This window comes from Rhineura floridana, chromosome 1 (assembly GCF_030035675.1).
Source record: "Rhineura floridana isolate rRhiFlo1 chromosome 1, rRhiFlo1.hap2, whole genome shotgun sequence".
NCBI classification, from domain to species: domain Eukaryota; kingdom Metazoa; phylum Chordata; class Lepidosauria; order Squamata; family Rhineuridae; genus Rhineura; species Rhineura floridana.
In genome coordinates, this window is record NC_084480.1 from 320283519 (window position 1) to 320311041 (window position 27523).

General features: G+C 46.8%; 1 protein-coding gene across 2 annotated transcripts; it reads right to left on the bottom strand.

The window, feature by feature from the left end:
• Positions 1-3286: 3286 nt before the first annotated feature.
• LOC133375482 (transketolase-like protein 2) lies at positions 3287-25767 on the bottom strand. 2 transcript variants are annotated; one of them, XM_061607113.1, is made up of 15 exons: positions 25679-25767; positions 24394-24581; positions 23319-23436; positions 22264-22377; positions 21106-21203; positions 19974-20165; positions 19764-19891; positions 19366-19559; positions 16747-16911; positions 16508-16664; positions 8117-8247; positions 6853-6936; positions 4957-5053; positions 4727-4846; positions 3287-4100 (listed from the first exon to the last, which is right to left on the bottom strand). In XM_061607113.1, exons 2-15 carry the CDS (start codon positions 24501-24503, stop codon positions 3928-3930), a joined length of 1881 nt encoding a protein of 626 aa, XP_061463097.1. In that variant the 5' UTR covers positions 24504-24581; positions 25679-25767; the 3' UTR covers positions 3287-3927. The 2 variants fall into 2 exon arrangements, with proteins under 2 accessions (XP_061463097.1, XP_061463098.1); XM_061607114.1 differs by lacking the exons at positions 4957-5053; positions 25679-25767 and having other exon boundaries at positions 3953-4100.
• Between the last annotated feature and the right edge of the window lie 1756 nt (positions 25768-27523).

Genomic DNA, 27523 nt, shown 5'->3' on the forward strand with positions numbered 1-27523 from the left:
CTCCCTTTTGTTAGCCTAGCGGAAGTGGCATCTCAGCTCTTAGGCAACAGCAGAGGCAGCGAGGATTTTTAGTATTTTGGGCACAAAATACACACTAGCAGCAAAGGCAAGAATTCCTGACCAATTCATGTTAGGCTACGCGTCAAGTTGTTTAAACTTTTTTTTAAATTCGTGATACAAATACAAACTGAGTCCATTATATAAGAAACGGGCTGGGGGCTTCATGGCTGAAAGGCAGTAGTTTGCTACAGCCCTGCAGTGTAGGCCACTGCAATTATCTACACTCTGCAGAGATCAGGAGGCGGCTGCTGAAGAATGGCTTGCTTCAGCCCAGCAGGGTGGAGTCATTCAGCGGAGGGTCGACATCTGCATCCCATTATACTGGCAATTTGTTATTTGCCTTCAAGTCGATCACCACTTATGGCGACCCTATGAATCAGCGACCTCCATTAGCATCTGTCATGAACCACCCTGTTCAGATCTTGTAAGTTCAGGTCTGTGGCTTTCTGTATGGGATCAATCTATCTCGTTTGGTCTTCCTCTTTTTCTACTCCCTGCTGTTTCCCCCAGCATCATTGTCTTTTCTAGTGAATCATGTCTTCTCATGATGTGTCCAAAGTATGATAACCTGTTTCATAATTTTAGCTTCTAGTGATAGATCTGGTTTAATTAGTTCTAACACCCAATTATTTCTTTTTTGCAGTCCATGAAAGCTCTCCTCCAACACATTTCAGATCAGTTGATTTTTCTCTTATCCCCTTTTTTCACTGACCAATTTTCACATCCAAACAGATTGGGAATACCATGGTCTGAATGATCCTGACTTTAGTGTTCAGTGATATATCTTTGCAGTTGAGGACCTTTTCTAGTTCTCTCACAGCTGTCCTCCCCAGTCCTAAACTACTTCTGGTTTCTTGACTATTGGCTCCATTTTGGTTAATGACTCTGCCCAGGTATTGATAATCCTTGAAAAGTTCAATGTCCTCATCGTCAACTTTAAAGTTGCATAAATCTTTTGTTGTCATTACTTTAGTGTTTTTGACGTTCAGCTGTAGTCCTGCTTTTGTGCTTTCCTCTTTAACTTTCACCAGCATTCATTTTAAATCATTACTGGTTTCTGCTGCTAGTATGGTATCATCTGCATAACTTAAATTATTGATATTTCTCCCTCCAATTTTCACACCTCCTTCTTGCTCCAGTCCCGCTTTCTGTATATGTTCTGCGTATAGATTAAATAAATAGAGTGATAAAATACACCCGTCTCACACCCTCTCCGATGGGGAACCAATCGGTTTCTCCATATTCTGTCCTTACAGTAGTCTCTTCTGCAGAGTATAGGTTGTGCATCAGGACAATCAGATGCTGTGGCACCCCCATTTCTTTTAAAGCATTCCATAGTTTTTCATGATCTACACAGTCAAAGGCTTTGCTGTAATCTATAAAGCACAGTCATGGTAGGCATGCAGAAATTGGGGGGGGGGAGAGGGAGAAAGAACATGACTCTACAGGCCAAGGTTATCAGATCTGCGTTACAGAATACCAGCAGCACAACTTAACTTCTCCCCCAACACATGCAGTTTTAAAATTTGTGATTTATATAATTTAGTATTTGAAGAAACACGGAACAGGGACCTTGCTACAGTTATATATGTAATCCAGTACCATTTGTTTGAATGTTGGTGTTCCCTTGGCCAATAGCAAAAACCAGCTTCCAGGAATTACGTTGCTTTCTATGAAACTAGAAAACTAGATGCTACCCAAAACAGGATGGACCAATAAACCAGAAGCAAAAGTGGATGGAACATCAGATACGACTTTACCTTTGCACAGTAGGCTACATCCCAGACATGCAAAAACCGGAGGTTCACACATGTGCACAAACTCCTCCATCCAGGCAAGAGGCTTTATCACATAGTTCAAGGACACATTGCAGGTAGGCAAAAAGACTTGAGGATGCGGAGCAGGGTCAGTGTCTGGTCCCAGTCAGGGGAGACCTCATCAGAGGAAGAACAAGAGGCTCTGGGCTTGGACCTTGCCCTGGCTCCTTCTAAAGGAAAGGGGTCAGGATCCTGTGACAAGGTCCAGGACAGGCTGTCTGCAGCTGGGGTGAGTTCAGCCTCTGCACCGAGGCTGAACCACCCCTGAGCCCAAGTGGACCTGGCCCATCCAGAGGAGTGCCCCATTACAGGCCTGGACCCCTTGGGAGTAAAGGTCTGACTGCAGGTGATCAATGGGAGTCAGCTGAGGTTTGAAGCGTGGTTCAGCATAAAAACCCCAGTGCTAGCCTGGATGCTCGGCTGTGTCCCACTCGGAGCCGAGGAACGCAGGCGCACATGGTTCAGTAAGGTTTTCTCTTTTTATTAACGTTACATCCATCTTAAAGGCCTTACGACTCATTCAACTAACTACTTTCTAGGAACTATTTCCCTGACTGGTGCTGTCTAAACTTCCCTCCAGTCAGATGTTGACTCAGCACCACCTTGTCACCAACCATTTAAGTAGAATTTCTCTTTCACGTGCAAACATTTGCTCCTTCAAATCGCTGGCCATTGCTCTTCGCGCCTCTGGATTCTACGAGAGCAGGGGAAGAGGGGCTGGACCTTGACTTCCTCCTCCGACTGAGGGGGGCCGGTAGCCTGGGCAGGCGTGGGAATCTGCTGGGCGCCAGGCTGGGAATCTACCAGTTGGTCAGGTGGTTCCTGCACCATTGGAGAAGGGGGCGTGCTCTCGGCAGGGACCTCTGACAGCTCTCTGCTTCCACGGGGAGAGTAGGAAGTTAAGGATGCTGCAAGCTGTCCTCCCTCAAACCCACAGTCAAGTCCTCCAAGTGGAGTCGTCCTCCCCTTCCTGGGTCACAACAGGCTGGAACAATGTCTGTACACCAACTTTGTATCTGCCCTGTGTAAAGGTTACTATGGACCCCAGACCTAACTCTTGCCTAGCCTGCGTTGGTTAGACTGCTTGGCTTCTGACCCCGATTCTTGCCTGGCCCCCTTGGGTTTGAGGTACACTCTGGACTCTGACTTTGAGCTGATCCTGGATCCTGCCTTTGTGTTGACCTCACTTGTGTTTCTGCTGGGGACTCTCACCTCCTTAAGGAGCCTGGTGAAAACAGGACAGTCGCTGAGGGGCCCAGGGGCACGTAGAGAAGTCCCCAGGGGCAGACAGAGAAGCGTAGGGGGCCCCATTTGGCCCCCAGGCCTGTTCCCCAAGCCCACCTTAAAGACTTTTCCCCTCTGCTCTTTTCTCTGCCTCTTACTGAAATGATGCCAAATTATCCACAAAGTTAACAGCTGAGAACATGTTTTTATTGACTTGCTGGATGAACACTGTGCATGAACAGAGGTTACAGTATATGGAAAACAGGAAAAGTGGTCCCGTTCATTTGTGATTAAGACAACAGAAATAGTATCACAAGTGGAACTTTGGGCAACAGCATTTCTGCGGGCAAGAATTAATTGTCTGTCAGTATTCTCCTGGTAGAAAACCACCCAAATAATTCTACCCAACATGGCCCCGGAACATCAGGCCTAAAAGACAACAGCCAAGTAAGGTAGGCAGCAGGCACAGGCGTCAACAGGTTCAGGTAAAACAACTGCTATTTGGTCCACATACAATGGCCAGGACACTTTGGGGCCCAGCACATATGAGAGTAGTTTAAGAATTAGTAGAATGCCTAAGTGATGGAGAGAGAGGCGGAGGGTAGGGGAGGACTGCAACTTGGTCAGTTTTTAAACTTTCATTCTCAGCACAAAGTCAAAGCCCACAAAGGGAATGTTAGCAGCATTTCTGTCACAATTGAAAACAAGAAGTCAGACAATGTGTGTTTGGGAGTCAAAACGTGTGTTTGGGGAGCCATTTTTGTCCTTCAGAAACTCATTTTTCATAACTCCATCATCCCTTCCCACCAACCTCAAGACAATAGTATCAGTTGGCAAAGGTGGTCTTCACAGCTGCCACGATGTGCTTTGCGCTGATCCCAAACATATCTAGGAGTTCCGCTGGTTTCCCACTTCGAGGTATGCCTGACACAGCCAGGCTCTGCACTAAGACACCAGGTTCTTCCGAGACAGCTGCCGCCACAGCCTCACCAAGACCTCCTAAAGAGAGAGAGAAATCAGCTTAGCCCATATTCACACCAGACATTTATTCCACTTTAAACAGCCAAGGCTTTCCCCAAAGAATCCTGGGAAGTGTAGTTTGTGAAGGGTGCTGAGAGTTGTGAGGAGGCCCTTATTCCCTTCACAGAGCGACAATTCCCAGAGTTCTTTGGGAAGACAGACTGACTGTTAAATCACTCTGGGAATTGTAGCTCTGGTGAGAGGAATAGGGGTCTCCCAGCAACTCCCAGCACTCTTCACAAACTACCCTTCCCAGGATTCTTTGGAGGAAGCCATCACTTATTAAAGTGGAATAATAGTGGAATAAATGTGTAGTGTGAATGTGGCCTTAATCTGAAATCATCTTTCTAGTGCACACTTGGTTCTCTCTGGTTAATTTAACACTTTCAAACAAATAATGCTGTTGGGTTGCAAAGGCAACACAAACGCGTGTCTCCATGAACTCAACTCCTTTCAAGTAGCACATTCATGTAATGTTAAAAGGGGGGGGGCGGGGAGAGAGAGATGCCAGTCAATTCTAGGCCAGGTTCTGTTCACAGGCGTCCTGTTCCACAGTCGCCCAGCCGCAAATTGCTTTCCTGAAGCATTCTGAGTCAGCTGCTTACCCTCCTTGTAGTGATCCTCAACGGTGATGATACGGCCTCCGGTGGTCCTGGCATTGGAGATGATGGTCGCAGCATCCAAGGGCTTGATTGTAAAAGGGTCAATGACCCGGATGTGGATGCCTAAGAGGAAGCAAAAGGCTTATAAGGAAGGAGCAGAGAATTGCAGGGGGTGGGGGAAGAGAGAGTGAGAGAAGGCCCCATCTGTATTCTGACCTCCTGCGTGCCATTACCTTGCTTAGCCAGCTCATCGGCAGCTGCAAGGGCCTCGTGGAGCGTGACGCCGGCTCCAATAACTGTAACCTTGTCGGCATCACTCTTGCGCACAACCTACGGAAGAGAGGCAAGGGACACAAAAACTGACTGCCCCGCCAACGTACTAAAACAGCATCCTCTCGCAGAGATGGCTAACCTTTAGCCCTCCAGAAGTTGGGGGACTACAACTCTTGTCATTTCTGACTACTGCCAGGTTGGCTGGGTCTAGTGGAAGTTGCAGGGCACGAGCTTGGTGAAGGCCAAATAATGTCCATCCTCTGCCGCCCAGTGGTTGACACAAGAATGGACTCTATGATTCACGTGTTCCTGTGTACTCTTTTTGGTCTAGCACCTTGGTGTCCAACACAGTTGCCACTCACCACTTGTGGTGAAACAGCTATTGATCTTTGGCAAATTGGCACTTTACTTCTACCAACTATTTTTTAAAAAATAAATTTTAAATACAGTTCTTTTATATATGCGCCAGTTCAAAACAGTGTTCACCCTCTGCCCTTAACAATCACAGATTTATCCTTGGGTCATAATATGCTGCAAAATGCACTCTGACCTTTACAATTCTCAACTATCTCAGGAGCTTATGAGGCTTCTTCCTTTGGAGAGGCCCCTTTTCAAGACGGATGTGATTGTACTTCAAAGCACTTAACATTTGAAAGGTATTTCAGATATTTCAAGTGTTATGATGAGGACTTGTATTTTAAATAAAATGAGTTTGCAGTTCTAAATACAGTTATTCCAAAACTGTTTCAATTTTTGGTTCAACATGGCTCTGCAAATCAACTTTTTCCACAGTAAAAATGGTAAAATCAAAATATAAGTCGCAGATATTGGACAAAGATTTGGAGGCTGAGTTGAGATTTACTCTAACTTTTTATGCCTGATTTCCTTGCACTACTTAGTGAGAAATCTGACACATCTTTTCATTCATTCTATCAATAAATAATTCAAAACATTATTGTGTAATTTTCTACCCTCAAAAACAGTTTTTCTTTTTTTTCTCTTTGGCCACAATTTTGCCAAGTTTAAAAAAACTGTTGGACACCGTTGGTCTAGCATGTCTAAACTTTGGGGCTTTGGCCTAAGAGACTGGTTTATGTTACAGCCTTTGCTCTACAACAAGGGGTGCCAGTGTCCCCACCAGTACCTCCTCTGGTGCCTCTACAAGATCTTGCAAACATCCCCTCACAAACCCACAGTGCATGAGACTGTTTTCTTATCCTGCTCGGTTCCCATTTACACCAAGCCTTGGAGATATTTGCAGCAGAAGCTGTGGTGCAGAGTGCCAATTGGCTGGGAACCACCAAAGGCAACAGTACCCTTCCTCTCATCCCTCAGCTGCTTTTTCAACTTCCCTTAAAAAATAAAAAAGGTTCAAATGTACATTTAACTGAAAAAATGTGCAGATTGTCCTTGAAAAGGAGGCAGGCAGCCTGCCTGAAGCACTGGAAGTAGAAAAGGCAAAGTCACTGGCCAGTTATGTTTGTGTACAAAGGCGGTGAAGCCAGGCTTGAGCTCCGAGAGATGGTGGGGGAGGAATCCTGCAACTCGCAATTCTATGCATGTCTGTACACAGCTTAAGTAATATGAATGCAAGCTAAGCTAGTCGCTTGGAATAAAAAGTTCCATTGAATCCATAGTTCTTTTCAAGTGCATTTAAGGTCACATTGTAGACTCATGTTCAAAGAAAACTGCTTCTCCCACCCATCACCCCAGGCCAAAACATCTGACCATCTGCATACTGTTCTTTGTTATGTAATGTTGCCTATAATGTGATACCAGAGCAGAGCCAGAACTTCTCTCTAACAATATCCGATATGCAACACTTTCTCCTGCAGAAGAAATTTATAGCCCTTTACCTTGGCATGGCCAATCCCAAACTTTTCGTCCTGGGAGTACAAGATCTGAGTCTCTGGGCGGCTGGTTCGAATGAAGCATATCCCCTGAAGGAGAAAAGATCACATTTCAGGGGGAGACAGCCAAGCGCCCACCATTTGTTTACGCACATCCTGGGGCACAAGCGGTCACGCATTAGGGTCCAAAGGGTTGTATAAACACCAGAGTCGCATTGATAAAATCAGGTGTCACCTAAAATGTGGAAGTAATGCAGAACGTACTTCAGGGAGTAGCAGACTGGAGGCAAGCATGGAGAGCAGCTTAACGTAACACACACAGTTATAGCTTTGTATCAGGAGTGGGAAACCTCAAACCTGGGGGCAAAACATGGCCCCCTAGACCTCTCTATCTAGCCCCCGGGACTCCCCCCAGGCCACACCCCTCTCTGTCCTTGCTTTGCACCCTCCCTGAGTTTTTGCATGGCTGGAAATGTGTCCTTGAACTTTGATAATGCTTTTCGCTTGCCTGGGTAGAGGACAGAGAGAGGAGTGTGTGAGCTGTGTGTAGAACTGCCTAACTGTTGTTATGTGCCTTCAAGTTGATTTCGACTTATGGTGACCCTATGAATCAGCGACCTCCAAGAGCATCTGTCGTGGACCACCCTGTTCAGATCTTGTAAGTTCAGGTCTGTGGCTTCCCTTATGGAATCAATCCATCTCTAGTTTGGCCTTCCTCTTTTTCTACTCCCTTCTGTTTTTCCCAGCATTATGGTCTTTTCTAGTGAATCGTCTTCTCATGATGTGTCCAAAGTATGACAACCTCAGTTTCATCATTTTAGCTTCTAGTGATAGTTCTGGTTTAATTTCTTCTAACACCCAATTATTTGCCTTTTTCACAGTCAATGGTATGCACAGAGCTCTCCTCCAGCACCACATTTCAAACGAGATGATAAGGTAAAAAAATTATTCACTGCTCTATCCACGTTTTGCCTCTGGCCCTGGCCACCACTGGCACGTGGCCCCCAGAAGGTTGCCCAGAAGGGAATGCGGCCCTCAGGCTGGAAAAGGTTCCCCCCCCCGCTTTACATAATGTGCCCTTAACAGGCTTTGCGGCAGCCAACATAAAAGTACTTGTCAGAAGATGCCAACAGCAAAATTCAAGATTCCAGCTGGAGGGCAACAGACCAAACTCATTTCCCCAAGATAGGGATATTGATTTAGCTGAACCAGACGGAAATGCCCTTCAAAGGGCCCAAATCTGAGAAGTGGCACCCCAGTATCCGCATACCTTGGTGTTTGCAGCCAAACAGACGGCATGTTCAGTAGACACTGCATCACTCGGGTAGAATACAGTGCAGCCTGGAATGGTTCTGAACATGGCTATGTCTTCCAAGGCCATCTGAGAGGGTCCATCCTCACCTGGGCAGAAAAAGCAACAAGGAGAAGGAAACTGCATAACCCTTCAGCCATGCAAGAAAAACCCAAAGGCGCGCTCTGGTCCATGCCATGCAAGTCAGAGAAAGAAGGCCACAGCAATGCCTCCCTGTGCTAGGAAGGCAACAGACCATGTCAACTGTGCAACACAGGATTAATTTCACGAGTCTTATACAGCATCCCATCAAATCCAAGCCTTCAGCTCTGTACCTGGACTCCACCCAGATTTAGTACATGGTTGCTCAACTAAGTAATTTAGACAATTCCAGAAGTGGAATTGGACCATTTACACCAAGAAGCTTCATTCAGACAGAGCCGACAGGTTTAGGACAACCAGGAAGTAGAGAAGGCAGCCTTCTGAAGAGATGAAAGAGGATAAGGAAGGGACACAAAAATCTGCCTTATACTGACAAAGATCAACGGTCCATCAAGCGCAGTTTTGCCTACAGCAGCCTTTCCCAACTAGTGGGCCACCAGATGTTGTTGGACCACAACTCCCATCTGGTGGGCCACTAGTTGGGAAAGGCTGGCCTACATTGACTGGAAGCAGCTGTCCAGGTTTTAAGAACATAAGAAGAGTCCTATAGCTGGGTCAGGCCAAAGGCCCATCTAGTCCTGCGTCCCGTTCTGACAGTGGCCAAGCAGGACCTGGGCGCAACAGCCAACTCTCCCCACTTGGGACTCCTGGCAAATGGTATTCAGAGGCACGCTGCCATCAAGGTTAGTAGCCAGACAGAGGACATTCCCAGCCCCGCCTGGAAATGTCAGGGATCAAACCTGGGACATTCCGCATGCAATGCAGGTGCTCTATCACTGAGACACCCCAACCCTTCCTCGTACAAACACAAGGCACAAACCATAACACATACACACACACACCCCTCTTTGCCATACAGTATTACACTTGTAGACTCAAGGAGTGTAGTCATTCAGGGTCTCAGGCGGTCTTAGACCCCTTACTTTTTTCAGAGCAGGGTCCGTATGTCACCAGCATCCTGTGAGCCAATCAGCATGAAAGGGGAGTGTGTTGGCCACTGAGAAGAGTCTTGTAACATACTTCCTTGTCCTTTCCTGCTGATTGGAGCCCATCAGAGTGAAAGGAGGTGAGTCAGCCACTGAAAAGACTCCTCTCAGTAGCTAACACTCTTCTCTTTCATGCTTATTGGATCCTAGGGACATCTCTTGTTGTGGGAGAAGGCATAAACGATCTCACTCTCAACCCAGCAGTAAAAGAAGAGGAAGGAGCATGGCTGTGACCCTTGGCCTCTCACTTGTGGGGTGCCACAGGGCTCCATCCTCACCCCGATGCTATTTAACATCTATATAAAGCCGCTGGGGACTATCATCAGGAGATTTCGGCTGCAGTGTCACCAATATGCGGATGACACGCAGCTCTATCTCTCATTTAAATCTTCACCGAGGTTGGCTGTAGAAACCCTACCCAAGTGCCTGGAATCGGTGAGTGGCTGGATGGGAAGGAACAAGCTGAAGCTGAACCCTGACAAAACCGAGGTATTTTTCGTGGGAGACAAGGGAAGGTTAGGAGATTTAGACCTGGTGCTCAATGGGGTACAATTGCCCCTGAAAGACCAGGTCCGTAGCCTCGGGGTCATTCTTGACTCCCAACTGTCCATGGAAGCTCAGGTTTTGGCCATCAGCCAGGCAGCGCTGTATCAACTCCATCTGATACGGAGGCTACACCCCTACCTTCCTAATCATCTGCTCCCATCAGTGGTACATGCCCTTGTCTCCTCTCGCCTAGACTACTGTAATGTGCTCTATGTGGGGCTACCCTTGAAAACGGTCTGGAAGCTGCACCTGGTACAGAATGCGGTGGCGCGCCTGATTAAAGGCAGCCGCCGGCGAGATCATATCACTCCAGTGCTAAAAGAGTTGCACTGGTTACCAGTTGCTTACCGGGCCCAATTCAAGGTGTTGGTTTTGACCTTTAAATCATAAGAACATAAGAGCCTGCTGGATCAGGCCAGTGGCCCATCTAGTCCAGCATCCTGTTCTCACAGTGGCCAACCAGGTGCCTATACGGTTTCGGCCCAGTCTATCTAAAGGAGCGCCTCCAGCATCATCAGCTATGCCGCCCAACAAGATCAGCCTCAAAAGACCTTCTCTCCATCCCATCAGTCAAAACAGCCAAACTGGTGAGGACTAGAGAGAGGGCTTTTCCAGTTGTGGCCCCCACCCTGTGGAACTCCCTCCCAAATGATCTCTGCCATGTCCCTTGTATGATGAGCTTCCGCCGGGCCTTGAAGACCTGGCTCTTCAGGCAGGCTTTTGGGGTGGGATAGGTTTTATCTTCATTGTTTTTAAATTTTTAATGCCTACATATTGTATGCCTATGTTGTACGTCGCCCAGAGTGGCTGGACAGCCAGCCAGATAGGCGACTAATAAATTCCATAAATAAAATAAATAAATATCATGACGGGACCCTGCGCTTTTGAATTTGCCACTGCACTGCTGGACTCAAAGTCATCTAGACAGAGGCTAAACTATGAAAAATGCATAGATGTTAGCGCTTTATGTATGCTAGCCATTGTTTGTAGCCTAAACCATCAAAAGGCATAGCCGTATGTTTTATATAGTGATGTTGAATGGCATGTCAGTTTTACAAATCTAAATAAACTTTTAGAAAGCTAAATTTTATTTCATTTGTGATAACTTACATATGACATCCAATTTTGTGGCATTCACATTCTGTATTAAACCTAAATTCTGTATAGCTTGAAACAATTCATATATAAAATGTACAAATGTGTACACTACGTAGAAATATGAGCCAAATACTGCACAGCTGTTAAAAGACTAGCATCTATCAGGGCCGGCCCCAGGCATGCCGGGGCCCTTGGGCACAAGCCTACCCCGGGCCCCAGCGCTCCCCATCCGCAATTCGGCTCTGCTGTGTGCACGCGCAGCGCTGACCTTAACCAAGATGGCAGCTGAGGTTTCCCTAAGGGGCTGAAGTCTCTGCCACCATCTTGGCTGATGGCAGGGATGTGCATGCATAGCACGCATGTGTGCCATCAGCCGAGATGGCGGCAGTCGCACAACACAGCTGAGAAAGGTAGGTTCAGCGAGGGAATGGCGGGGGCTCTGAAGCTCCCACCCTGCGATACGCAGCAGCAATCCACCCATGAATTGCGGAAGCAGATTGGAAGGGCCCCTCAGGGACCCCTGTATCACCAGGGGCCCTCGGCCAGGGCTCCACCTGGCCGCCCTTTGGAGCCAGCCCTGCCATCGATAACTAGTTTTATTCTTCTTCCACCTGCCTGCTAATAAATAAGGAAAGGTGTGTGCACATCATAATGCTAGACTGGTAACCACATATTAAAACAAAAATGTATATTGTTTGTGGCCCACTTTGGAAAGACTTAACCCTAAAAGGCAGCATATTATTATAAATTTCTTTTTTATACTGTCATTTGCATAAACCATTGAAAAGTAGAAAAAATACTATCAATATAATACATGTATAGAACACTTTGGTTTTATATTGTTTTCTATCTAGGAAACTTTTTTAAACAATAAGAATAAAGCATGTTTATCTTGTTATTTAAATTCAAGTTAATAGCTTCCCAAGGCTTGTGGGTCAGTCAGAGCACATGCAGAACACTTTTCCTAACTCAAAACAACATCCTAACAAACCTCACAGGGCTGTTGTGAAGATAAAAGGGGGAAGGGGAGGACAAGGTACAGTGCCTTGAGCTTCCAAAGCAGGATACAAATGTAAGGTAACATTCACAGGGTCAAAGGAGGTGATGTGTAAGCATGCGCACAAAAGCCAGGAAAGCAGGCATTCCACACCCCTCCACACCCCCTTTCACTGCTGTGCTCCACTCCTGATAGTTTAAACCAAAATACATACCAGAATAAACAGTGAGCTGGCTCCGATAAACAACAAAAATACTCCAAGCATGTGCAGCTTCACAACTCAGCCTAACCTACCTCATAGGGCTGCTGTGAAGATAACAGAGAGGGAGGGGAGGAGAATGAGCTCCTGGGAGGGAAAACAGGATGGAAATGTCATATAGAGTAACTTTCACAGGCCGGAAAGAGGACGATAGAGGAACAGGCAGGCACACAAAGCCAGGAAATCAACTAGCACCCCCCCCACAATTGCCAGTAGCTAGTCACTGATGTCCTGAGTCAACAATTCAGCTGAGATGGGGGTTGTTGGGTGAGGCAACCAAAAAACAAATGTTGCAAGCACGTTCTGCACAGTGACCATCAAGTGGCTGGGAGTGGAGAGAGGCTGAGCATCCATGTCCCCCAAAATAAAAACACGAATGATGCTGACGCTGCTTTTTTTCCATGCAGCAGCAGCAACACGCAACAGTCACAACCACACCATGCCTTTAAAGCACTTTAAGGGCACAGGGCTTTCCCCCCAAAGAATCCTGGGAACTGTGGTTTATTAAGGGTTCTGGCAACTATAGCTCTGTGGAGGGGTAAACAACAGCCCTTATGACTCTTGCAGGGTGAGGAGAAGCCACGTGCTTGAAATCTGTAGTTAATGTGCTTTAAATGTATGGTGTGGAATTGCCAGCGCTCCTGTTTCTGCTGCCTCTGTCTGCATAATTGGTAGCTCTCCTAGGCCCCTTCCTGGCTGGGCAAGAGGCCTGGGCGGCAGCAGCAGCTGCAGACAGCTTTACCAAGCAGTAGGCAAAACAAAGCACCAAGGAGAGAGGCACCGACAAGCAGACATGTGCCACAAGTGCAACGCGCTTGCTGTTTGATGCCACTGCTGCAGCAGCAGTTCCATTTCCTCCAGGTCCGTGCCTTGCTTCAGGAGGTGAAGTGGGGGGCCACACAGGCACCTCCGCACCCCACACTTGCCTCCCTTTCTGGCAGCCGGAGCACCACAAAAGTTCCTTGCTGGGGCCGAGTCATTACCAGGCACAGGAGCCTCCCAAACTGCAGGGCTACTCAGAAGTGCACCACTGGGTAGATGGTATATGCATTGGAGAATAACTCCAAGTATTTTTTATGTAAATTAATTTATATTTATAGATATACATATATGTCAGTACACTGAGTGCTGAAACGGAAACAAGCAAACAATAATTATAGTCTACGAAAAGGTATCAGATAATAAATAAGCTCTAAATAACAATGATTAATAGTATGGTCCAGAGAACATCAATATCCACAAACAAACAGGGAAGAAAGAAAAAAGGGGAGAGAGAAGGAAAAAAAGAGGCAAACGTATTTAATGTGGGAAGGTATTGAGTGCCCCCTTTTTTAAAAAAATAGTACTATACAGATACTATTCCGAAAGGCAGGTTGAAGTAATTCCTTTTGGACTTTGGCCTGATACACACAAAGCCTACCAATTTCTCAGGCAGCATGGGGGGGGGGCTTCTCTCTCAAGCCATGCAACCAGGAAGACACACACACAAAATCAGTTTATTTTTATCAAATAAAATATTGCCCTTTCCAGTTGTTCTGAAATGGCGCATAAAGAAGGGAACACACTTTTAAAAAGCCAGAAAAAATGAGAAACTAACACAAAGGGTTAGAATGGGGGAGGCTTTTGGGCCTGGGGAGCCAGATCACTATCTGTCCCCACCCCCACAGGCCAACCCACCTGTCAAACTCCATTGTGCAGCACTTTGCCAAGTGACTTTCCGGAGCTTGGGAACTGTCATGCAAGGGGCTTTGCCGGTGTTATGCCAGCACCACCTGTGTTATCTTTTCGGCACCTACTGAAGACCTTCCTCTTTCAACAAGCCTTTTAAGTAGAGACCTTATCCTGTCTGTGTTGGAATGGCTTTTTAATATGTTTTTAAATCTCTTTTTTAAATGTTTTTAAACCTTTTTTAAGGAGTGCTTTTGAAAATGTTTTGTTTTAATGTATTTTAAAGTCTGTTTTTATGATGTTTTAAAGTGTTTTTAGTGCTTTTGTTTGCTGCCCTGGGCTCCTATCGGGAGGGAGGGCGAAATACAAATCAAATAATAATAAACAAACACAGAACTTTGACCTACAGCCAATCCAGATAAATCCCTGTCTGCCCCATGCTGATGACACATGAGTTGTCAGGTGTGGGGCAGGTCTGGTGAACATGGCCTTGCGGGCCAAACTGAGATCCATGCCAGGCCAAGCTTGGCAGGTGAGGTGGAGATTCTGCACCCCTGAGCGTTGAGACTAGGTACAGGGAGACTCAGGTTCAAATTTTCACTCAACAGGGAGATTTGTGGGCCAGTCACCATCTATGCTAAGATCTATGCCCGCTGTAATGAATTTGCTAGGCACTTCCAGGATAAAATCTTTAGCATCCGCCAGGGCTTAGACTCCAGTGTTATAGCAGGTGAATCAAGCGAGGTATCCAGAGCACAGCCTTGTCCCGATTTCTTGGATGAGTTTCAGTTGGTACAGCTTGAGGACGTTGACAAGGTGCTTGGACAGGTTCGTGCAACCACTTCTGTGCGGGACCTTTGCCCTTCTTGGATAATAAAAGCTAGCAGGGATGGAACAGCCGGCTGGGCCAGGGAGCTGATTAATGCCTCTCTGCAAGGGGGGTGGTCCCTGGCTGCCTGAAAGAGGCAGTAGTGAGACCACTCCTGAAGAAACCCTCCTTGGACCCAGAATATCTTAATAACTATAGGCCGGTAGCAAATGTTCCATTCCTGGGCAAGGTCCTTGAACGAGTGGTTGCGGGCCAGCTCCAGACACTCTTGGATAAGACCAATTATCTGGATCCATTTCAGTCGGGTTTCAGGTCTGGTTCTGGCACCGAAACAGACTTGGTCGCCCTGTATGATGACCTCTGTCGGGAGAGAGACAGGGGGAGTGTGACTCTGTTGATTCTTCTTGATCTGTCAGCGGCTTTCGATACCGACGACCATGGTATCCTTCTGGGAAGACTGGCTGAGTTAGGAGTGGGAGGTACTGCACTGCGGTGGTTCCGCTCCTACTTGGCAGGTCACCTCCAGAAGGTGGTGCTTGGGGAACATTGCTCGGCACCCTGGACTCTCCAGTATGGGGTTCCGCAGGGGTCAGTTCTGTCCCCCATGCTGTTCAACATCTACATGAAACCGTTGGGTGCGGTCATCCGGAGCTTTGGAGTGCGTTGCCATCAGTATGCTGATGACACGCAGCTCTATTTCTCCTTTTCATCTTCTTCAGGTGAGGCTGTCAATGTGCTGAACCGGTGCCTGGCTGCGACAATGGACTGGATGAGGGCTAATAAACTGAGGCTCAATCCAGACAAGACTCAGATGCTGCTAGTGGGTGGTTCTTCTGAGCGGATGGTGGATGTCCAACCTGTCCTGGATGGGGTTGCACTCCCCCTGAAGGAGCAGGTTCGTAGCTTGGGGGTTCTCCTAGAACCATCTCTGTCACTTAAGGCTCAGGTAGCCTCAGTGGCACGGAGTGCATTCTACCAACTTCGGTTGGTGGCCCAGCTGCGCCCCTATCTGGACAGGGATAACCTGGCTTCAGTTGTCCATGCTCTGGTAACCTCCAAGTTAGATTACTGCAATGCACTCTATGTGGGGCTGCCTTTGAAGACGGTTCGGAAACTGCAGCTTGTGCAAAATGCAGCGACCAGATTGGTAACAGGGACCAGACGGTCAGAACATATAAAACCGATTCTGGCCCGCTTGCATTGGCTGCTGCCTGTATGTTTCCGAGCTTGATTCAAGGTGCTGGTTTTAACCTATAAAGCCTTACACGGCTTGGGACCACAATACCTGATGGAACGCCTCTCCCGATACGAACCCACCCGTACACTACGCTCAACATCTAAGGCCCTCCTCCGGGTGCCTACTCCAAGAGAAGCTCGGAGGGTGGCAACAAGGGAGAGGGCCTTCTCAGTGGTGGCCCCCAAATTATGGAATGATCTCCCTGATGAGGTGCACCTGGCGCCATTTATTTATTTATTTATTTATTTATTATTTCAATTTATATACCGCCCTTAGCAGAATAGCTCTCAGGGCCGTGAACAAACAAGATAAAATACAATATATCATAATAAAAATCATAAAAACATATACAAACAAACAACAAAAAACACAATACAACAAAAATTAAAAATACGGATTAAAAGATTAAATTGCTTTTAAAAGATGTGTTCTAAATTTGTATTTAATGTTTTTAGTTACTGCAAACCGCCCAGAGAGCTTCGGCTATGGGGCAGTATACAAATACAACAAATAAATAAAGAAATATGCCAACTGGAGCACCGCAGATGTAATAAATAAAATGGGCTTCACACAGCGGGCCACACTCACCAATAGAAACTCCACAGTGGGATCCACACAGCTTGATGTTTGCATGCGAGATGGCCGCCATCCGGATATGGTCAAATGCCCGGGTGAAGAAAGCCGCAAAGGTGCTGGCAAACGGAATGGTGCGGTTCCTGGCGGCACAGCCCAGAGCCACGCTGACCTGCACGGCACAAGACAAGGGCATCATCTCCAGCCCTGCTCCTCTGGAGACCCACCAGGCCAGCCCAGACTTTCACACTCACCATGTTCTGCTCAGCAATGTAACACTCGATGTAGCGCTCTGGGTGAGCCTGCTTGAAGAGTTCAGCAAAAGTCGAGTTCTTAGTGTCGCCGTCCAAGGCCACCACCTGAGTGCTGGCATTCCCCAGCTTTGCTAGGGCTAAACCGTAGGCCTTGCGAGAGGCCACCTGAAAGGAGACGGATGCATTATAGGGCCACCCACTACAAGGCACCTGCATTCTGCCCCAAGGCATGCACCTACTCCAATAGGTACAGGTGAGATTTCACAAGCCTGGAGATGCTCCATTTTTTCTTAGCACAAAACAAAAACTGGAGAAGGGAACTGGGGACAGGCTGTAGCTCAGTGATACAGCATCTGCCTTGCATGCAGAAGGTCCCAGGTTCAACCCCCGGCATCTCCAGGTAGGACCAGCAGACACCCCTGCCTGAAACCCAGGACAGCCGCTGCCAATCAGTGTAGACAATACTGAGCTAGATGGACCAATGGATTCACTTGATATAAGGCAGCTTCCTTAGGTTCCTAAAAGCAAACACTTAAAAGTTCAGGATCCCAGAGTTCAAAGCTAAATTGCTGTACTGATGGGGGATAAAGTAAAAGTCTAGAAGTTTTTACCCTCCCCCAAATTTGAAACACTAATTTGTTTTTTCAATGGTTATGCACAAAATCTTCCCGGCCTGAATAAAATTTCCTGACTTTATTTCACAAATTGTTCTGCGCAGGATTTCAAGTGCTGGCTTTTGGTCATCAGACTGGAATTACAGAATGAAACGGAAGATGATGACCTCTTGGGAGCCAAACAGTAGAAAGGCCTAGGAACTGCACAGAACAGTAAGGAAGTGCATGGAAATGTTGTTGTAGTTATTATTATTATTAAAACTCTCCCAAGCAACTGGAAGCGCCAGACTGCCTCAGTCCTTCAGGAAGCCAGTGCCTTCTTATGGCAACAGGAAAACCTTTTAACAGAAAATATACGAAACAGAAATTATATGCCAGCTCAATCACTGAGATCATCTGCAGGAGCGGCTTTGGTCCCCCGAGTTGGCAAGCTCATTTAACACTGACATGAAATCGACCCTTCAGTGTCATTGGCCCAGTTCTCCGGAATGCTCTGCCAACAGAGATTCAGCAGGCGCCTTCGCTTTTAACTTTTAAGCGCCTACTGAAAATCTTTCTGTTCTGCCAGGCTTATGCAGGCAATTAAGAAGGAGCTTTTTCCCCCATCACAACAGTTGACCTTTGCTTTTATTGTATTTTTAATGTTTTTATTTATGGTTGTTGTTTTTAACGTGTTGTAAACCACTTTGCCCCCTTTAGAATGCACACCTTAATGTGGTGAGGGGGTTTGAGAGTGTTGAAGAAGCTGAGAGCAATGCCGTCAGGAGTCTAGACCAAGAGGCTAGACTCCTAGCAGGGGCACCCAAGGCGGAATGGTCAAAGCTGAAACACCAGGCTAAGATGCATCCAAACTCAGAGGAAGGCAATGGTAAACAACCTCTGAATATCTCTTACCACGAAAGCCCTATGAACAGAGTATCCAAAATGCAACACGAGATAGTGCTGGAAGATGAGACCCCCAGGTCAGAAGGCACTCACTGAGCTACTGGGGAAGAACAAAGGACGAGTAGCGCTGTGACTAATGACGCAGCTGGGTCAAAGCCGAAAGGAAGCTCAGAGGCTGATGTGCACAGATGGAAAAGGAGAGTCCGGAGTTGTACAACGCACACAATAGGAACATGGAATGTGAGAAGCATGAACCAGGGAAAGTCAGAAATTGTCAAGCAAGAAATGGAACGTATCAACATTACAATACTTGGTGTGAGTGAATTAAAATGGACTGGAATGGGCCTGTGTAATACTGTAATGCCCATGTCATTCTGATGTGTTAAATCCTGATTGGTAGATGCTAAAGTCTTTGTCCTGAGATGTATAAAAACCCCGGGCAAACAGTGCCAAGTTGCAGTTCTCCGCTCACTAGCAGGGAGACTCACCAAGTGTACACTTGTCATCCAATAAAGGCCGACCTTTTTGCTGCAAGCCTGTGTCTTCAAAATTTTTATTCAAGGACCCCCAGCAAAAGAACCCACAGGAGAAATGTTACACAGGCATTTGCACAGGTATTGCATAGGTACTATATTTCTCTGCATCGTGTTCTAGTGAATTTGGTGTTCTAATGAATTTGGCAATGTTCAGTACTTCACATGAAAGTACATTTTCACAGTGAGCTAAGCACTCCAGCTAATGAGCTAAGCATTTTAGCTATTCTGCAATTCTTTCTATGTCTTAGAGGTGCCGAGATATTCAGCACAGTGTTATCAATTGTTTTGAGTACAAGTAGTTCCAAATGACCAGCATAGTCAGGGGGACAGCTGCAAGAAGAAAAAGATCTGGCTTCCTACTAAACTATTAAAATGTTATGAACCTTTATAGCTTTATACATTTATAAAAGAATGTTTTTGCTTATTGATTATGTATATTGAGTTCCCCATTAGCTATACATGTATGTATATATAAAATTCCCCATCAAAAGGCAAGCGTATTTCGACTAGGAGCAAATGTGGGGAGGAGAAATCGTTTTGAACCTGTGGCTGCCCCACACGTTCTGTGCCTTTTCCCCAATTACCTTTTCCCCAGTTTTGTAGGCAGGTGGAGAAGGCATCTTGATATCAGCAGTGCTGATCTGGGGCACATCTCCGGCAGGCGGCTGGATGGGCGAGACTTTATTGTTCTGGATTTGGCTCTGAAGAGAGTTGATAATCGAGTCCACTTTGTCCTTCGGCATAGGCTTTCCGTGCCAGTTGTCAGCGTCCTCCACACCTGAGGCAAGAGATCATTTACTAGGCCAGGCTTTGCCAGCCTAAGGGCCCTAAAGATGCTTTGGACTACAACTCTCAGCAGCCCCTACCAGGTTAGCCAAGGCTGACCATGGTGCCATCCGATGACCAGAATATGTGCTGCAAGCAGGTCCTCTCTCACCACACCCCTCACCGTACGCAAGACAAACGGGGCCCATAGGTTCACCTGAGATTCCTCGCCCTTTGAAAGTCTTGGCCACGATGGCCGTAGGCTTCCCCTTCTGCTGGGTTGCTTGCCACAGGGCCCGACACAATTCCTCCACATTATGGCCATCCACAACATAGGTATTCCACCTGGCGGAATAAGACAGTAAGGTGGGCGCAGGAAGGAGGATCCTGGCCAAAACAAAAGGGAGAAGCAGCTGGCGGCACTCACCCAAAGGCTTCGCAACGCTTGCGGTAGGTGTCCATGTCGTGTCGCAGCGGGGCTGCTTCACTCTGCCCCAGCCGGTTGATATCAAAGATGGCCACCAGGTTGTCCAGCTGATAGTGGGAGCCAAAGGCTAGGCCTTCCCACACAGACCCCTCTGAGGACTCGCCATCACCCAGCAGGCAGTACACGCGGTAACTGGGGAAGAGCAAGGCACATCAGGGCCCCATAAAGGAAGGGGGGGAAACAGTGTTACAGTTTACTTTCTCTGTAAAAAAGGTCCAGCAACTTTCGGCAGCCTAGGTGCCTCCAGAGCCCCAAGTCTGCCACAGGGTTTTAGAGGAGGCTGTTATCCTTACAGGAAGTCCCAGCCTCTTCTCACCACCAGGAACTTACGTTTCATATTGTATTGTCTGGCTGCCACATTTGATGCATCTTTATACATTCCCAAAGTTTAATTCCTCTCTTAGTCTCCCTTCCTCTACAGAGCTGTGGAGTTTTGTCACTCACAGTCTCTGCCTGACTCCTTCCACTCCCCAGATTCCAGAACACGCATCCCTTTCAGTTAGCTTTCTTCCTCTGCGGTGGTAAAGGCTTGCAGCTGCTTGCCTCAGAGCTTCCCAATCACATGGCTGCTCCTCCCCGTCTCGCTCTCCATCTTGAGTCTTCCTCTGCTGTTAAGGGTAGAGAGCGACTCTTCCATCCCCGTCCTGTCACCGCGCCAGCCAGCTTCCAGCCAGGCCATGCTTACACTCGGCCACGATGAGGCCAGAGAGGACTGGAGTCACCTGTCAACAGCTCCTTACAGACGGGTCTTTCCCACAAACCCATCATTGGTCGTTTCCCACTTCACAGCGGTGCAGAAACGAGAGGAGGGCGGAAACAACGTCCCCATGTAAGACCGAACAGGCTGTGGGGCGTTACGTGGGTCTTTTCCAGCAAGGTTGTTTTTTAACGTGTTTTTTTTTCCAAAGCTTTTTAAAAAAATGTTTTTAAAGATGTTTTGTTTTAATGTATTTTAAAGTCTATTTTTATGAAGTTTTAAAGTGTTTTTAGTGCTTTTGTTTGCTGCCCCGGGCTCCTGCTGGGAGGAAGGGCAGGATATAAGCAAAAGAATTAAAAAAAAAAAGTTTCTCACCTGGCCTTATCAAAGTATTTGCCTGTGTAGGCCATTCCGCAGGCAGCTCCCAGGCCCTGTCCCAGGGAACCAGTGGCCACATCCACAAAAGGCAACCTCTGTAAAGCCGGGGGGGGGGGGAGGGAGAGAGAATGTCAGAAATACAGAACAAGAATACCATACATATGTTAAACATCCCAAACAGATGAGTCCTGTGAGATCCTTGTACCCCATCCTTTCTGGATCAGGACATCTCTTTCCAGACAGCCACACACAGCACTTTGCTGCCCCCTCCCTCCAGCAACACACACACACACACTAATTCCTAAACAAGCAGTCCTATGATCTAGGCCAGAGGTTCCCAAACTGCGGTCTGTGGACCACCAATGGTCTGGGTGTCTCATTTAGGTGGTCTGCAACGTGTCCGTATTAAATATTCACATTGGTTTCTAATTGCATTTTCATTGCTTCTTTTATTGCCTGTATCTTATTGTCTTTTGAATTCTGTGGGATGCAAACTGTAACCCAACATAAGAGACAAAAGAAGCAATGAAAATATAATTTTGAACATACAGCACAGAAGTAGTACGATAGGCAGAAAAATAATTAAGAGGTCCACCAAATTGCCATCGGCAATTTTCAAGTGATCCGTGGGAAAAGAAGTTTGGGAACCGCTGATCTAGGCCAAGAGTGAGGAACCTTTGGCCCTCCAGATGTTGCTGAACTATGGTCACCGGCCATGCTGGCTGGGGCTGATGGGAGTTGTAGTTCAGCCAACATCTGGAGGGGTCAAAGGCTCCCCACCCCGATCTAGGCCCTGATTTTGCATAGTTAGCCTATAAAAAGCAGGGGGTGCCTCTGGCCCTCTAGTTGTTGATGGACTACAACTCCCATCAGCCCTGAATGTCAGCCATGCTTGCTGAGGTTGATGGGAACTAGAGTTTAACAACATATGGAGGGCCAAAGGTTTGCCCACTTCTGGCCTACAAATACTTTGCAGGGTAGAACAAGGCTCATTTCACGAGTACATTCCTCCTTCATCGACTCGCAGTTAGCACAGACGAGAAACAGGAATGGTCTGCTCCACCTTGGACCTTCCTCAGTTTTTTAAGTTTCAGGTTCCCATCATGAATAAGCAACAGTAGGCCACAACATGGCACAGGCCCCAAAAGCACTTACAGGGGTTGGATGGCCTTCCAGGTCGCAGTCTATTTTCCTCAATTTTAGCAACTCTGGCTCCTTGATGTAGCCGGCCTCAGCCCACGCAGCATACAGCACAGGCGCAGCATGGCCCTGTCAGGGGGAAACAGAATCAGGTGTCACAACATCAGAAAGTGGGACAGAAGGTCTAGTCTGCTTGCTGAATTGCCAACAAACTTGTTGCATGCAAAAAAAAAAAGCATGGAAAGTTGAGCCAAACTCTCAGCCATGGAAAGAAAACAGTCTTACTGAATTTATGAATCACTTCCCATGAAAACATCAAATCATTGGTGCTGCCCAAATGCCTGGGAAAAGAAAACATTTTTGTCTGGAGCAAAAACAAGGACGAAGTTGGCACCAGGCGGGCATCTGTTGGGAGAGCATTCCGCAAAAGAGGAGCTAATACCAAAAAAAAAAAGTATGTTGTCTCATTGCTACTCTTTGGACTTCCCTCCGAAATGTCATGCAGAGGAGGACCTCAGATGATGATCTCGGGTCTGGATAAGTTCATATGGGACAAGACAGTCCTTTAAGTATAGGGTCCCCAGCTGAAAAAAGCTTTAAAGGACAAAGCCAGCACTTTGATTTAAGAACATAACAGCACCAGAAGAAGTTGGCTGCTGGATCAGGCCAACGGCCCATCTTTTTTAGGATCCTGTTCTCACAATGGCCAACCAGTTGCCCATGGGAAGCCCACAAGCAGGAACTGAGTGCAAGAGCACTCTCCCCTCCAGTTTCCAGCAACTGGTTTTCAAAAGCATCCTGCCTCCGACCATGGAAACAGAGCACAGCCCTCATGACTAGCAGCTGCTGACAGATCAATCCTCCAGGAATTTGTCTAATCCTCTTTCTTTTAAAGCCATTCGAACTGATGGTCATTACTGCCTCTGGTGGGAGTGAATTGGGCCCAGAATCAAACCGGCAGTCAAGTACAGTTGAGCCAGAACTAGTGTTATATATATTTATGGATCTGAAGAGAGATAAAAGCTGGAAAGGGGCCTCCATCCATCCTTTACACACTAGACACTCCTCACCTTGGAGAGCACAAAGCGGTCATTGCTCGGGTGGCCTGGCTCATTCGGCTTGTAGCGCATGGCGTGAAAAAAGAGCACAGACATTATCTCGGCAGCACTGCAGCAGGAGCTGGGATGGCTGTTGGTAGAAGGCAGGAAGCAAACAGTGACCAAACGATACCGGCAGGGATATGGAGGGAAGAGCCAAGCAGGTGAAAGGCTAGCAGCCTTTCCCAGCCAGTGAGCCACCAGGTGTTGCTGGACCACGACTCACATCAGCCTCAGCCAGCATTGCCGATGGTCAGGAAGATGGGAGTTGTGGTCCAACAACACCTGGAGGCACACTGGTTGGGAAAGGCTGGGCTAGAGGGACAGCCATGAGGAGGGCAACCCACCCAAGTCAGTCCACAGCATCAAGCTAACAGGGATCTCCCTGAATCTTGAGTTAATGGGAAACAACAAAGCCCACTCACCTCCCCAAAAAATACATCTAGAGGCCTCCAAACTCATCGCCAAGAATGACCAGTCAAAGCAGCTTTAAAACTAGCCGTGAAAAGGAAGAGAGTGACTGGGCTCATGCAAAGCATCTATAGAATCCAAGACCAACTCCTACCCTCATTCCATCAATGACCGAAGTGTTAAGTACCTAAGAGCAGCCCTGGTGGATCAGGGGGCCTAATCTAGGCCACCCCTCTGTTCTCACAGCAGCTAAACAGATGCTGGCAAGCAGAACCTTAGCAAAACTGCAATTTCCCTGTTGCTGGTATGCCAAGCCCCGGGTCGCATGTGGTCACCAAGACCCCCATAAAAAGCTACAAAACTTGCAGTGAACCCAGCCCATAAACTGAAGGAGGAGGGGTCCTAGCAAGGGGGGTGGGGAGTTCACCCCATGCAACATCTCCCATTCCCACTTTGTCAAAAAAAGGAACAAAGCATGTACATTAAGGCGAAATAATACTGAAGCAGCCATGGCAGCTGCTGGCCCTGTCACAACCTCTCCCCACCCCTCACCCCATAACGCAGCTTCCAGCCAGAACTATAGGTCCCTGTGAGTTTCCTCTTAAAGAGAGGGCTGCACATTCCCTCAGTCGTTTACCCAGAGTTTGAGGCGCAAGTGGCGCGAATAGAGTGAATGCGAAGGCGATTGGCGACATCTCGGAGGGCCTGGAGACTCTTCTCCTCCGGCTTTGGGTAGGTGGTGGCCATGCTGAAGCTCTCAATGCCCAGATGCTACAGAGCTCCTCTCACGAGGCCCTCTTCACTCTTTTATCCCAAGTTCTTGGCCTGCAGGAGGAAGTGAGATCAGGAGAGATAGCTATCAAACAGGAGCCCGGTGTGTATGTGAAAGTTCAGATCATCCCATCCGTAGTAGCTGCAGCCAAGCACCAAAGAGTTGCACAAGGTCTTGGTTTTGCAGGCATGGCTATTAATTGGCTGCGATTGGGCAGCTCCTCCTCACATGATATTGGCCTGCCTCTGCCCTTTGCTTTCTCTAGCCAGCTACATGCTCCCTAACCAGCCACCCCACCCACTCCTGGGCTCGAGCCTTCACCCTTGTGAAAGCCATCGAGTGGATGATGGGAGGGAGGAGGAGGTGAATCTAGAATCAGCGTTTCTAGTTATCACAGATCAGGCCCACACACTTTTTTTTTTCCCTTGTGCAAACTGGGATCAAGTTCTGGCCCTGACCTCATATTGCAACATTACAACAGGATCAACCTGCAAGGACTCCTCTGAGAAGTTCTGGAATCTTTTCCAACTGCCTGATGTTTCCAAAGATTCCAATTCTAGGGCCAGTTTACACTGTCAACAGAATCAAGAAAAGCTTTTCCTGGAATATACCACTTTCATTCTGCAAAAAGAATCTCACTCTTGAATGCTCCTCCATGGGGGGGAAATGAACACCTCTTCCGCATGCAGAATGCTAGCATGTCAGAGGGATTCTGCATATCCCTGCAAAGTCAAATGCCCCCACCGAAGACCTTCCAACAAGCCTTTTAAAATAGAAACTTTATCCCGGTCTGCCTCTGTTCTGGAGTTGCTTTTTAAGATGCTTTCAAAGCTTTCTTTTTTTAAAAGGTGTTTTGTTTTAATGTGTTTTTAAAGATGCTTTATTTTAATATGTTTTAAAGTGCTATTAGTGTTTTTGTTTGCCGCCCTGGGCTACTTCTGGGAGGAAGGGCGAGATATACATTTAATTAATTTATCAATTAATTAATAATTAATTTATAATTAATTAATGAAGGCACCCAAGGCCGCCTGTTCCCGTATCTGTCCCCTCCAGCTGTTTCCAGCCCCTTGAGGAGACCCCACCCCATTTGCATTTGCAAAAAGACCCCCTCCGTCCCACCCACCCCACATAGAAGCCGCCTTGCACGAACCTGCCGCACGCGCCTCTTCTGCAGCCGAGGAAGCCAGCGGGGGGGAGGGACAGGAAGCAGGCGGTGATGCCTTACCGTAGAGGTCAGGAGGACAGAGAGGCCACTCCGCTGCCTGAAGGCGGGACTTCCCGGCTCCTTTTTGAAGCCACTTCCTCCCAGGGGGAGGAAAAAACAGAAAGCAGGCAGGGGTTTAGGAAAGTTGCCCGTTGCTTATTATTCTGCTGTTCTGCTACAGTTATGGTTATATACGACTGTATATGTTGTTCTGGTTTCTGTTTTTTGTTATTTTCTAACTTTATTTATTTCATTTGTTAGTCGCCTAACACCAGGCGGTTTCTAGACGACTTATAACATGACGCCCCTTTGATTATAGGGAGGAAGCGGAGATTCTTATTTATTTATTAGATTTATATCCTGCCCTTTCTCCCAGTAGAAGCCCAGGGTGGCAAACAAAAACACTAAACACACTCTAAAACATCATAAAAACAGACTTTGAAATATACTAAAACAAGCCGTCTTTAAAAACACATTAAAACAAAGCATCTCTTTTTTTAAAACAACGCTTTCAACACATCTTAAAAAGCAATTCCAGCACAGGCTGGGATAAGGTCTCTACTTAAAAGGCTTGTTGCAAGAGGAAAGTCTTCAAAAGTTACTTCTGAGTTTATGTTTGATTTTTGATATAATTAATTTATTTTAAAGTTGTTTAACGTATGGTTTTATTGTATATTGGTTATCTGTCTGTTGTGCACCGCCCAGAGAGCTTCGGCTATGGGGCGGGATATAAGTTTAATTAATAAATAAATAATAAATAAATTAAAAAGGCGCCGAAAAGATAACAGACGGTGCCTGCCTAATATTTAAGGGGAGGGAATTCCAAAGGGTAGATGCCACTACACTAATAAACGTCCGTTTCCTATGTTGTGTGGAACGGACCTCCCGATAAGATGGTATCTGCAGGAGGCGCAGTGATCGACTGGGTATATAAGAGGGGGATCTGTACTTATTCTTACTCAGGATAGATCCAATCAAAGAGTTCCTGCCTTCACTGGGCAAGTTTGGATTCCTCAGCAACTTTAATGAAGTGTCAAACGAAAGCAACCTCAGTGCAAATTTACAGGAACATTACCCAAAAAAAGACCTCAATAAATCCTTTCCTGAAGAATTTCTTCCGTTTAAAAGCTTTGTGAAAGTCTTGCATGCCACAGCAATCCCTGAAAATTACGTGAGATAACAAAATGTTTTTCTAAGTGTAGATATGTTGAACTCCGAATTTATTTGTGCCTAGCTGCTGCAGTGCTGAAAGATCATTTTCACACGTAGAAAATTTAACTATAGGCAAGCGTGCTAGAGACAAGGCTGAACCCTTTGGTGCTGATGAATGCCGAAACAAATCCTCTGCAGAGTAGACTTTGACAACATAATAACTTTGCAGCTGCAAAAACAAGGGAAGCCCCACTTCTAAGTCAAGACAATATAATAGAGATATTTTGCCACAAGCAGCTTCAGTTTTGTGGGACTCATTTTCACACCAACTGGAATTAGACATGGACCCATAGAGTTAATGTTCAGGCACCTACTTACAATGTTTCTTTTTATTTGGGCCTTTTCTAATGTACAATCTACCTTTTTATTATTGTTGTGCTATTATGATCAGGATAGCACACCATTCAGATAGGTGTATACTTGTGTTGTGGTACACAAATACATATACATAAATTTTAATTTGATAAGAGTTCTACATTTTATTCTGGGTGTTCCTTTTTGGGGAACTGCACCAGGGCCCACAACCACCTTAATCCAGCTTTGCTACCATCACCTAGCAAAAGCAGTGTCAGCTTTTGG

Coding starts and splice junctions, on each gene's coding strand:
- LOC133375482 (XM_061607113.1), bottom strand. CDS start 24,503: ATGGCCACCACCTACCCAAAGCCGGAGGAGAAGAGTCTCCAGGCCCTC. Junction 19,892..19,973: donor AAGCGTTGCGAAGCCTTTGG/GTGAGTGCCGCC, acceptor TTATTCCGCCAG/GTGGAATACCTATGTTGTGG. Junction 8,248..16,507: donor CCACTGTGGAGTTTCTATTG/GTGAGTGTGGCC, acceptor TTTTCTGCCCAG/GTGAGGATGGACCCTCTCAG.